Source organism: Rhea americana, unplaced genomic scaffold (assembly GCF_003343005.1).
Source record: "Rhea americana isolate MKP2758 unplaced genomic scaffold, rheAme1 scaffold_0, whole genome shotgun sequence".
Lineage (NCBI taxonomy): Eukaryota > Metazoa > Chordata > Aves > Rheiformes > Rheidae > Rhea > Rhea americana.
The window spans coordinates 2,268,686-2,280,599 of record NW_028185037.1 but is presented as its reverse complement, the minus strand read 5'-3'; the positions used below and the strand labels follow the sequence as shown (position 1 = coordinate 2,280,599).

The 11,914-nt window shown below is 38.8% G+C and overlaps 1 protein-coding gene across 3 annotated transcripts; it reads right to left on the bottom strand.

Moving 5' to 3' along the window:
- Nucleotides 1-261: 261 nt before the first annotated feature.
- TP53INP1 (tumor protein p53 inducible nuclear protein 1) lies at nucleotides 262-11,129 on the bottom strand. Of its 3 annotated transcripts, XM_085304335.1 has the most exons (5): nucleotides 11,038-11,129; nucleotides 8,524-8,807; nucleotides 7,668-8,019; nucleotides 6,132-6,165; nucleotides 3,735-3,811 (listed from the first exon to the last, which is right to left on the bottom strand). In XM_085304335.1, the coding sequence occupies exons 2-5, from the start codon at nucleotides 8,633-8,635 to the stop codon at nucleotides 3,794-3,796; spliced, it is 516 nt and encodes a 171-aa protein (XP_085160461.1). In that variant the 5' UTR covers nucleotides 8,636-8,807; nucleotides 11,038-11,129; the 3' UTR covers nucleotides 3,735-3,793. The 3 variants fall into 3 exon arrangements, with proteins under 3 accessions (XP_085160293.1, XP_085160371.1, XP_085160461.1); XM_085304167.1 differs by lacking the exon at nucleotides 6,132-6,165 and having other exon boundaries at nucleotides 262-3,811; XM_085304245.1 differs by lacking the exon at nucleotides 6,132-6,165 and having other exon boundaries at nucleotides 262-3,811; nucleotides 7,668-8,016.
- Nucleotides 11,130-11,914: the final 785 nt, after the last annotated feature.

Below are 11,914 nucleotides of genomic sequence, written 5' to 3'. Positions count from 1 at the left end.
TAACAAAAAATTCCCAGAGGAATCTGCATTTGAAACTAGAGTTAAGATTCTGCTTATCCTTTGCCCTGTTCTTTAATTATTAGGTAAATTAACTCTTAAAAAGTGACAATACCCAAGGAAGGGAGACATTATTGCATAGCTCTTCCTGTAATGGAGCAGGAAATTTGAAATACAAGTGGACCTTTGCAGCTGGATCTTCTTTACACCATACCCAAGATGTGCTCAGACATTTGGAATTTAACATACCTATAAAAGAACAGATTCATTTTTTAATAGGCCATTTTTATTGAGAGTTAAGATAGTAATTCCCTGTGGTGTGCATGACGCACCACGAGAACAAAATACAGAAGATCACTTCAGTAAATACATACAGGTTAAGCAATGCTACTTTTTGGCCAAGTGCTGTATTTTGTCATTTCTCAGCTTGTATTAAACTATTAGAATTAAGAGCCAGACGTTCTTCTGTATCAAAAGGACTGTACAAATAGAGAAGTGGCTCTGGAAAGAAGCTGCCATATATGCATAGTCTGAATATTAACCAATATTAATCCTAACTGAAATGTCCCTTTTGAATCTTCAAGTTTGCTCTATAAAGTTATACCCAGAAGGCACAGTTTTGTTTAAAATGCAAACCTGTCTATTGACCAATACATATCAAAATATGGTTTCAGCAAGATTCATGAGTATCAATCATCTGAGACAGTGCAAGGCCTCCACTTTTACAAGAGAAAAAAAAAACCAAACATCTTAATACAATTCAAAACCATATAAAAAGCCACACAGCTCACTATTAAAACAGAAAACCAAAACAAATCTAATTGCCCAACAGCTCCAGGCACAAAATGGGGCTAGACCAACATAAATATGTAAAACAAATTAACAAAAAGCCATTGGTGCAGTACTCTCTCACACATTAATACAGTTTCCAATATTACAAATTGAGAAGCACAGCTTTGTGCAACAAGACCGTTTATATCCTGAAAGATATAGGCGTTCATCACCAGAAAGATATCTAGTAATATAGTATAAAAAGACCAGTATCTCCCAATTTTAGGAGCAGTCTAAAGTTGCATTTACTTGCCTATTTTAGGAAAAAAACAAAACCACACACACAGACCAAGACTCTCATTCTAACACCTGTGAGTCTTATACTCTCAACTCCATCTCTCCATTAGAAGTTAAAGGATTACTTATTCCTTACAACATATGGAGGTGGAGATTCCATCTTCCTTCATTTAACTTTAAGCAAATTAAAGCTGAAGGAAAGTAGTTGCTTATATATAAGGAAAAACAAAACAGGAAAGTAAGGAATTTTCCTGAGCTAGAAAGTTGGCAGTGAGGAGAAGGAAACAAACTGGACAAAAAGTCGGAGTGATAAAGGTAGATAATCTGAGGCAAGTAAGAGTATTCATGTCAGTGAATGGATGAGGGATTGGTGAAACTATGCCTATTTGCAGACAAATAAGCCAGAGTATTTGAACCACAGAAGTAGTGCTTTTTGAACATAGGTATGCACTGCTGAAAAGACTATTTCAAAACCCCTATTTTGGTAAGTCAATATAACGAGTTTTGTTTTCTCTCATTGTCCATATATGAATCTGCATTCAACAGGTCTTAAAAAAAAAAAGTCTATTGTAGCCAAGAAAGCACCACTTGGTCTTACACAGTTGACTATTTGTCAAGTTCCACTTGCAACAACCCTATCTAAACCCAGGAAGGCAGCACATCTGCAGTGAAACAAAGGTTGTAAGTGCTGTTTTCTGTGTACTAAGCAAGCACCACAATGATTCCAGGTGCAGTATGTGCAAAGCTAACTATACGAACTACATTCAAATTGCTGAGCTTTTGCTTCAGTGAAATTAAAACATTTGGCCAAATTTTGAGAAACATAGGTTTAGAATAATTCACATTAGTGATCTTACCTAAATTTCAAAGAATTCCCACCTGACTCCTTATATCAGCTTCTGTTTAAGAACTACAGGAAGACATGGTAAAATGTAATGTTAATACTTTAACACTCTAGGAACTAAACGCAGGAAAACAGTAAGTCATATGTTAAGCACTGATAGAAAGGGAAGTGGAGCAAACATTCTCTCCCTTTCTTCTGTGACTATCTTTCTGCTTCCTCCCCTCTGTAGCCATTTGATCTAGTTCCCAGATTGATCTATCAGAGTTCAGTATATCATCTGGCTGCTTTGTAATACAGGCACTCTTTGTTAACCATAAAATTTTAACTTTTGAGCACCTGCCTACTTCAAGCAAAGATCTTGCACAGTGTTAGGAAAAATATTTGATAGTTTTGGATGGCTCTTCTTCCCTATCAGCCTATAGAACTTATATCCAGTTCCTCTGCGCTGCCCCCAAATGCCTGAGATTGAGTAGGAAAACAACCACTGCTGATATTCCTGAGGTTTTTATACATCCTGCGATCATTGCATTTAGTCCTCTAACGCTGTTTTTCAGCATGCTTTTCCCTGCCACAGACTGCCTTTTATTTCCAGTAACTGTTAACTCAGACTTCACTATTTCAGCTGAGCCAGAATTAGGAGAACTTCTGATAAAAATCTTTCTTCTAGTGAATTTTGAGCACCTCTCAACATGTAAATAAGACAACCTAATGGCAATTAGCAGCTCAGAAGTAGCCATCCACAATCTTAATTTCTTTAAAGAATAGTCAGATACTGATGGGATTAAAAGAACAGCTGATCTATCCCTTTTTTCCCTTAACAGGACTAGAGATTAAATGGAACAGGTTAGCTTTTGTTTTGTTTAAATCTTTTTTTCAAAGACAGGAGAGAGGGGAAAAAATAGAGAGGTATTACAGGGAAAAAAAAACCCTCAAACTGTACTAGATGAAATACAGTTTGGCTCTGGATTAAATATCTACACTTAACCCATAGGTCTACTTTTCCTTTCACTCCACTGTGAGGTACTACATCTGTAACACCAGTATCATGTTGTATTGCAGAAATATTGGGGGACCTTTAACCCTTTTCTGATACCCATATAAAATATCCAACACACCTGCCAACTCCACTCTCAAAACAAGTAGGTACTAGGCAATATAGATTAGATGTCCTTCTTGTAACAGTTCAGCATAGCTATATAATATCCATTGGCAGCTATAGGATTTTCTTGTTAGAGTGCAATCATATATGCTGAATACAAATATACAAGCTGTCAAGTACTGGTCATTAAAGCATATGGCTAACCTCAAATTTTCTAACTTCATTTTGATTAATGCAAAATGTAACTGATTTTTTCCAACTGTTAAAAGTTTCTTAAAATACCAACTAAAAACCCATCTATATCATAGTTTATAAAAACATCACACAAGCTATTGTACTGATAGGCTTCCAAGACACTGATATTCAACATCACCATTTAGGACTTACAGCAAGGTGTCTGGAGATGCATGTGTTGTTTCAAACAAGTGTAATGCTAGTTATGATTGTGTTTGAGGAACTGATGATCAGCTTCAGATTGACCACACTTATTATCTATGCATGAAAAAGAACAACCTAAAAAACATTAAAACATAGATTAAAACCATGAGAGCCATCAGTAATTGAACTGACGCTGGCAAGGCTGGTGAACAAACAGTCCATTGTGCTTGATCTGCCGAGAGCGGCAATCCCTGGTAAGATTTTGGCGACGGAGACTGTTTCTGTTGAGATAGTGTCTTTCATTATGCTCTTTTATCCAGCGGGTAGGAGGAAAGCTCTTGTTTTTTTCCAGAAAACTTGAATGAGTAGCAAGAGCTGCAACATAGCAGTGAATGTGCTGTCCCATTTCACTTCGGGCCTCCATTCTAAAAATGTAAAAAGCTTATGTTATTCATTTTTTGAAAAAGAAATTAAAACTATAAAAAGGGTATAATATTAATGCTGACATCCAGCATTTCAAAATGGCACCCTCTTACTACTGCTACTACTACTAACCCTTGGACTTCTAGCATATTGCGCTATTGGGCCCTTCCATTTTCAACCCCCCACAGCTCCGAGATGTAACAGGCATCAGAAATCAGGGGTGATGTGTGCCACACTGACTTTTAGAAGACTTAGGTTTATTCACCAGGCAAAGTTTAGCTAAAAAGAACACCTTGGACATAAGTTATTTGGACTGAAAGCAGGAAGTATACTATTGAAGATGTTTGTTTGAATTGATAGCCATGCAAGTAAATCCAAATGACATTCACACACAAATGGGAAAGATAGACCAGTTGTGACACTCTGGAAATAACTTAAAAGGATCTTTCCTCAATCAGACCTCTTGATTTCATAAGCAGAGTCAGCAGTTTTGGCAAATCCCTACTCCATCATGCATTAGTTAAACTAAACAGCAGCCTATGCAAGCAGGGACTGACATGTTGAAAAAGGACTTCCCTACTTCACAGAACAATCACTGGTGTTTCCTGAAGCTTCCAAAGTGAAGATAAAAATAGCTTGGTAGATTTAAAAATAAAGCAAATTCCAAATCTGAGTGCCACACTAGTCCTGAGACCAGTGGCAAAGCAGTTGGTTTCTTCCTCCCTCCCCTAGGGACCAAGTACTAGTCTGCAACTCTGATGCCAAGGAAGGATGGCTGCAAAACCCAGGTGCCTGCGCAAGCATGAGCAAGAAGTCTCTTGGGAAGTCTGTTTTTCAGCACTACCATGTCTGTAACAAACAGGGGCCTTTGACTGGCATACAATAAACTTGAATTTATTGTATGAAGTCTCTGTAGACTCTTAGAAAGTCCATGATAAGAGCCCGGTCTGCCATGGCTCAGTATGTCTCCTCAGCCTTGCTCCCGGGAGGGAGCAGGGGGCAGAAACACCACACAGATGACTGGCACAAGAGTGAGCTCCTTCACCCACTTCTGCTCCATGTTGTAGGGAATACTCCCCATCAGTAAGAAACCTTGCCTTTTCCCTCTTTTTGAGATAAAAATCTACCTGCTTTTATTGCCCTGCGTAGTTTCATTTGAAAGGACTGAAATGTACAGAATCAAGAATAGCCATGCACAACATGCTAATTTTCCTGCTCATTCAGACAGTGTCTTAGACCTACCACTGGAGATATGAAGCAGGAAACTAAGGTGAACAAGTTAACTCAAATCAATTTGTAGTAGTTTGTAAGCAATTTTTCTATGTAAGCTAAACTGTTGTAATTTGCATACAAGTCTCTACAAATATGGAACCACTGTTTTCTAGACATGTTAAGGAATTGCCATGCTCAACAGCACTGGAGCTGAAACTCCAAGTGAAACATTACTAAGAAAAGTTGCAAGGAGTTAAGAAGTYACAACACATCTTGCTATTACAATGTATTTCTTGAGCATGCCTTCGCTTCATGTCATTAAGTTCATGAAGATCATCAACTGCTAATACAGTGTTGTGCTTTATTATGGAAAAATACAGCTAACTTAAAAAGGAAGGGGAAAGTTTACACAAAATCCTTTTGCTTTGAAAAAAATTACAAGGAGCAAATAGAGACTTCTTCCATAAAAGAGAAAAGAATATTTTAAAAAAAGTTGATTCAGGATACTTCAACTTTTTCCTTTCACTATCAAGTACCCATCCAATACTCGTTTGTAAACCAATACTTTTTACTTGTCATCTTAAAAAAATGGAAGTTGGGATAGCAGAGCTGGTTTAAGTCAGCTAAAAGGCCATGGACTCTTCTGAAATACAGCATTCTGGTACCTTAGTTGTTGCTTTTGGTGGTCTGGCACTAGTGAATCCCAGGTACTGGGAGAATACAGCTGATTAGTCTCTATGAATGTGGTCAAAAATGTCATTTCAGAGAGGTCTGGTCTAAAGCCAGACTATTGCTATATACGTTTTTTGACATGCCCCTAGCATTATTTTGCTAAAAAGCAGAATTGTCCTGCTCATTCCACTATACAGACAGACCTCACAAGAAAAGTTAAAGGATTTAGATCTCCCAATTAATCTTTAAGCAGTTTTTCTGCACTTAGCATCTTTGGCTTGTTAAAGCAGATTTAGTTAGGCTTGATCAAGTAAAATCATTTGGCACAAAGGTTAGTCCTAAAACCAGTATTGTTTTTGCATAGAAGGYTCTAAAGGAAGCAGTCTTGCTAGCAGATTGATCAGACAAAAAGCACTGTCCCAAAACAGTAGTACTTACTGCGCCAGTGTGCCTTAAGCAGCTTTTCTTGGCCCTACAACGTTAAATGGCCAACCATTAAACCACTAGAGATACCAAAACAGCTTTGAAGTTTAATGCATTATCAGTGTCATTGATTTCCCCAGTTTCTGTACTTTTACCTCAGCTCTAGACTTAAAACTATGAACACCCACTTTTGCTACTCAAAGCAATTCTCATACACAGAAGGCTAGATCCTTGATGAAGCAACATCACTAAATTCAGTGAAGATAYTTAACCACACATCAGTTCAGGATCACACCTTTAGCTTCCCAACATATGCAAGTAACTTAACCGGACTGTTTAACGTAATACAAAATTAGTTCTCCAGAGTAATTTATACCAGCATCCTCAATTCCTAAGTTACTAAGAGAAGTCAGTAAATGACTTTGCTTGTTACAATACAGGGGAGATTAATAGTGTAGATTAACTGAGTTATCTTTGGACTAGACTGTGCCATGCCTAACAGCCTATAATTGTTTCACAGATTCCTTCACACTCATTTTTAGAGATTCTACGTACTCACAGCTTCCATCTGATTTAAGTTAATCTAGATTCTTGATGCTTAATATTGCAAACTGCCCTTCCCAAATAATCAGATCCTTAATCTCAGAGAACAGGAAATCTGTATCAGTACTATGTTTCAATATTATACAGGAGCATATGTCTTCTCACAAGAATCACCCATTTCTTTGAASTAGCAACTTTAAATATAGCAAGGAGCTGATGAGAGAAGTCAATGGGTAGGAAACAACTTCAGTCACTGGAATAACTTCACTATTGCTTTCTGTATGACAAAGCTCACTATAACATTTTAATTTCTAAGGGTAAGCACCAGAGGGAAATAAGGTCAGTTAACCTTTGTTACTAACTGAGATTCAATGAGTATGTGGGCAAGACTGGAGTCTTGATGGCAAAAAAAAAAAAAGAATACTGTATTATACATACATGCATGCATGCATACTATGTTTGTATAGAGGTATATACACCATATGTTTAACACCAAGAAAGCACTGAGTCACAAATGTGGGTCTGCAGTCATTCTGTACAGTTGSTTCTTTAGGACCCCAAACCTAACAGCATAATCTCCATCAGAATGAGGGAACTAAAATCTTTCACCTCAAAGTGACTAGAAGGGTACTGACTAATGTTTACGAAAATTAAGAAGTAGCTGTGGAAGGGCCAAACTGCTTTCAAATTCACGTTTACAAAGCTACACAATTCACTGCCACCAATTTCAACAGGACTGCAGCATGTTCTGTGAGGGAACAATTAGACCCTGTAAGTATTTATTTGTGTAAAAAAAGCATATCCAGTTGTTTTCCAACACAAATGTTACACAAGATGACTAAGTATGCATGAAGCTCTGACCACCTTACCTAACCTTATGYAGTATTCATGCTTTATTCACTTGCTCTAAAATAAGCTGGAAAATTCAGGATTAAGTGTCTGAGCTAAACAAGTAGACACCAGATATTTTCAGTGACAGAGCTCCTTGGCAAGAGAAATCGGACATACCTGGGACTACTTGGACTGTGAAACTCCTCATTTCCACAGCTAGTCTCATTAAGGCTGTGACAGGTGTTATGGACAGCATACACTGACATGCTGGGGTGCTCTATCAGGAGGTTCTCCATAGGACTCGTTTCCACTTTTATAGTGGTTAATCCACCTGCAGTAAAACATGGGGGAGGGGTAATAAACCAGCTCTCCTCCATTGGACATGAATCGAACTGGATGAAACAGGACTCATTAGCCTCTGGCAAGTGTTCCAAGGGGGCTGGTAAACAAGAGAAGACCGGCGAGCTGTCTGCAGTTGATGTTTTGGTGATGTCTGCTTCCTCTGTGGAGCAATTAGTGCAAGTGTCTGCTGGAGGTGGYCATTAGTCAGTAGAGAGGAAGCCATGGACATTGGTGATTGCAGAAGATTGAAGACAAGGTCATACATAGTCAGAAACAGGATATAAAAAAGAAACAGAAATAAACCACTATCAGCATGTACACAGTTTTTTTTGTTTAAGCAAGGGGAGGAGAAAGGGAGTTCCCTGACAGCATGTTAGACATGTAAAACTACTGTTATCAATAAAGCAATACAATTGTGTAATAAGTCAAATGTTTTATCTGTACAAATGGTTCTGCCGAAGCCCAAGCATGTCAAGCTTAAAAACATGACATCATTTTTCTCATCAGTTTACATAATACATTTGGTAGGTTTGTTTGGAAAACGTCCCACTGTTGGYCTAAACAAAAGTGGTGTGGAATGAAGTCCTCCCAAGTTACTGGTATCTTCATATGAAAGTATGACAAATAGAAAGTACAACAAGCAGAACTACAGCAGGAAGTAGGCAGAGCTTATATTTGACAGACATCTTACCTATAAAATCAACCAGAATCCATTCATCATCTTCTTTCTCACTGAACTCTGGCTCCTGGCTGGACAGGCTATCAATCTCTCCCACAAACATGTTATTTAACCGCTGGAACATTACTAAGGCAGGAACAAGACTTTGGTTTGTAGGTCTTTATATCCAAGGTTCAAGGCACAGCTCACACTGAATTAGCAGAGTGGCATAGACTTGACATTAAAGTGCATAGATACTTTATCAGCTTAGGAACAGGACATGCAGAGTCATGACTGGCAAACAGTTCATGTAAAACCTGCAAAAAAAGGTGACAGGGTCTTAATGACAAAGCAACAGGTAATATCACTATGGAACAAACTGAAAGAAAACACCAGCACCAAAAAAGCCAGCAACTTATTATTAGTCCATTTTGGGTACCAGAGAAATTTCCTAACAGGAAATGCAGCTTCACTGGTACTCATCATTCCCTCCCAGCCAGACACCCACAGAAAAAGCCTAGGTCTCTTCATAGAGCTATCAGCCTTTCTCCTTGATCCTCCTTCCCATGCAAAGGTCTGGTTTGCTCTTGACCCTTATTCACCCATGCTGATAGGAGATATATTCACATAGAGAAGTTGCATCTATCCTGACTGATATCCCCCAGACAGACTGTTACCCCTGCACCTCTCCCATATGCCTCCTGAGCAGAGGAACATACAAAGAGCTAGTGCACGGACTGAAGCAGCAAAGCRCATCTTTTCTGTTGCAACAACCTCGCACATCAGTCCACACAAATACASCTCTCCCTGAGATTCCTCTGAAAGCTCCCCATGGTGTCCAAGGCAGCATTTCTCTTTCTCCCCTTTCCTTATCACATATGATTCGGGGACACCGCTTACAAGTTAGTAGGAAAGAACATACTGTCTTCAGGTTCAAAGTGCACTGCATAGTTACCAGCAGATTTTTTTCTACTGCAAATGTCTGTCTAATCATGTAGGGCAATTCTAAATAATTATAGGAAAAGGTAGCTTCTGTGTATTTAATTAAAAATAACACTAATTTCTCAGTAGTGTACTTCCCTAAATCTACATTTAATGACTATCACCGTGGGCCTGAACTCTATTTACATTTGGGAGTTAGGACCAAGAAAAGATCCTTCAACTATTGAGAAGTTGAACACTCRGCCTTCTCAGATTACCATACTTAAACTCTCAAAATATTTGTGTATTGAACCAACAAACAGAAGCCATTAAAAAGCTGAACAAGTAATTTAAATGCTATATGGGAAYATTTAGTGATTTAACTACAAATTAATTTTACTATAGTACTATTTGAATTACCATAGCATTTTGGAATTACTAGAGATTAAATATCCATTTCAATAATTAAAAAGGGGAAAAGATATTCATGTAAGGATAAGAATGCCTCTATTCAGATAAAGAAAGCAAGACACAATACACTAAAGAAAAAAAAAAAATCAAACACAATCAGCAGTTGAAAAAAAGGTGTAATCCACAGAGAATACTGTTGAAGTCCTTTATACTCTACTCCATCCTATCATGCTCAGTCCACACTRAAGGGTCATTTTTGCCTCCTATGTCACCTTAGCCCAAACCACTAGACCCACCACCTACTTGTTAAGTGCAGGAATAAGCAACTGCTTCCTGCAATGCTGACCCTTACACAGACATTCATGTAGCTACCTCCTTATTGGAAAGGCACAGGAAAATAGGATTAGAATTCAAAATATTCTTCATGATTCAAAACCAATACAAAAAGGTGTAGTGTAACTCAAGAAGTCTGGCACTCTAATTCTTAGATTGGCACTCTAATTCTTAGACAGGAACAATCAGCTGCAAGAAAATAGAAGACTGGCCTAGCTACAGTTGTGATAAAATTATAGATACTATGGATACCACTTTGAATATGATATTATGGCTATTGCTAACACTTTGAATTGCACAGATATTATGGATATTATTATGGATAACACTTTGAATGCATGTCAACAACATTGTATTGTTGCACAAAAAAACCTAAACATCATAACAGGATATATTTTGCCATCAAGACTCTTGTTTGTATTAAGAATAACTCATCTRCTCCATTTAGTACTGCTAAGGCCTCAGCTTGAGTTTGTATCTAGTTTTCAGTAGCATGCTTAAAGTAGTCAAACATCCAGACAGATCTAGAAGCAAGCTACAAGAACAACCAGAAGTTTAAGGCTATATGAGAAGAGATTTAGAAGAAATGGATGYAAATCTTGACAGAAACAAGGAGAGAAATGACAACTGTAGTCAAATATGTGGAAGAAGAGGCAAACACATTTATTCCCTTCTTCTACATCTGCAGTAGGTAGACATAGCACCAACTGCTTTTACTTGCAGTTAGGTTCAATTTTCAGGGGTTGGCAGGAAAGCCTTTTAACCATAAAAGTTGCTAAGTCCTATGCAGATTTTCTAAGAAAATAGAGAATTTTGACACAGAGCTGCTACTAAGCACCTTCTTGAAAGGTTTAAACATTTAAACATACAGACAGAACTTGCCATGGATAAGGAAACAAGACTCTAAATGACAGCTTGAAGTCTGTAGTTTTASAATTGTCTTCTGCATCTATCCATAACACTCTTCTGGTAAAAAGCCTAGAGGGGAGAAAAAAAAAGATTTCTTTGTTAACTAGCAAGCCATAGTGTAGTTATAGGCTGTACACACAGTAAAGCATGCTGACCAGTACCAGCTCTTTCCCTGTACTCACACTTCTACATGCATCTGTTGCCTCTTTTCTAGATCTAGACCAAAGTTCCCTAAGTAGGGGCTGTCTTTTTGTTCCAGGTACAGAGTTGAGCAAAACAAGAGATCCCACTTCTATATTAATGCTCCACAGACATTACAGCAACAAAAACTAATTAGCCTCTAACAACTAAGCCTGCCAGATCAGTCTCCAGAGGACAGAGGTAAAATAATCAACACTAAGCAAACTACAGCTGTTGACCTATAGACTTCTTTCGTAGAAGGATAGATTAAAAGCAAGCTGCCTCATCTCCTCTTCCCTACCCCCCCCAAAAAAAATCCCCCAAATCTGAAAAATTTCAGAACTGGTTTATGTTTGGACATCCCTTTGGAACAGGGCATCTAAACACGCCACACTTCCACGCTACTGTGCGAGCCAGATGGAGACTGAGGGGTAAGCACCACTGCCAGGCTGGGTACGCGAGACACAGCTTAAAGTAAGGGTGCTCCGGTACGCAGGCCCCGTCCTAGCTGCCAGGACGGAAGAGGACCCGAAATAACCCCGCAGCGGGCAGCCCGCCGGCAGCGCCCCGCGGCCGGGCCCAGCCGGGGCTGCGCTGCCTCCCGCCGCCACCGCCAGGAGGCTCCAAACCGCAGGGTCCCACGGCCGCCGGCGGGCCGGCAGCAGCGAGG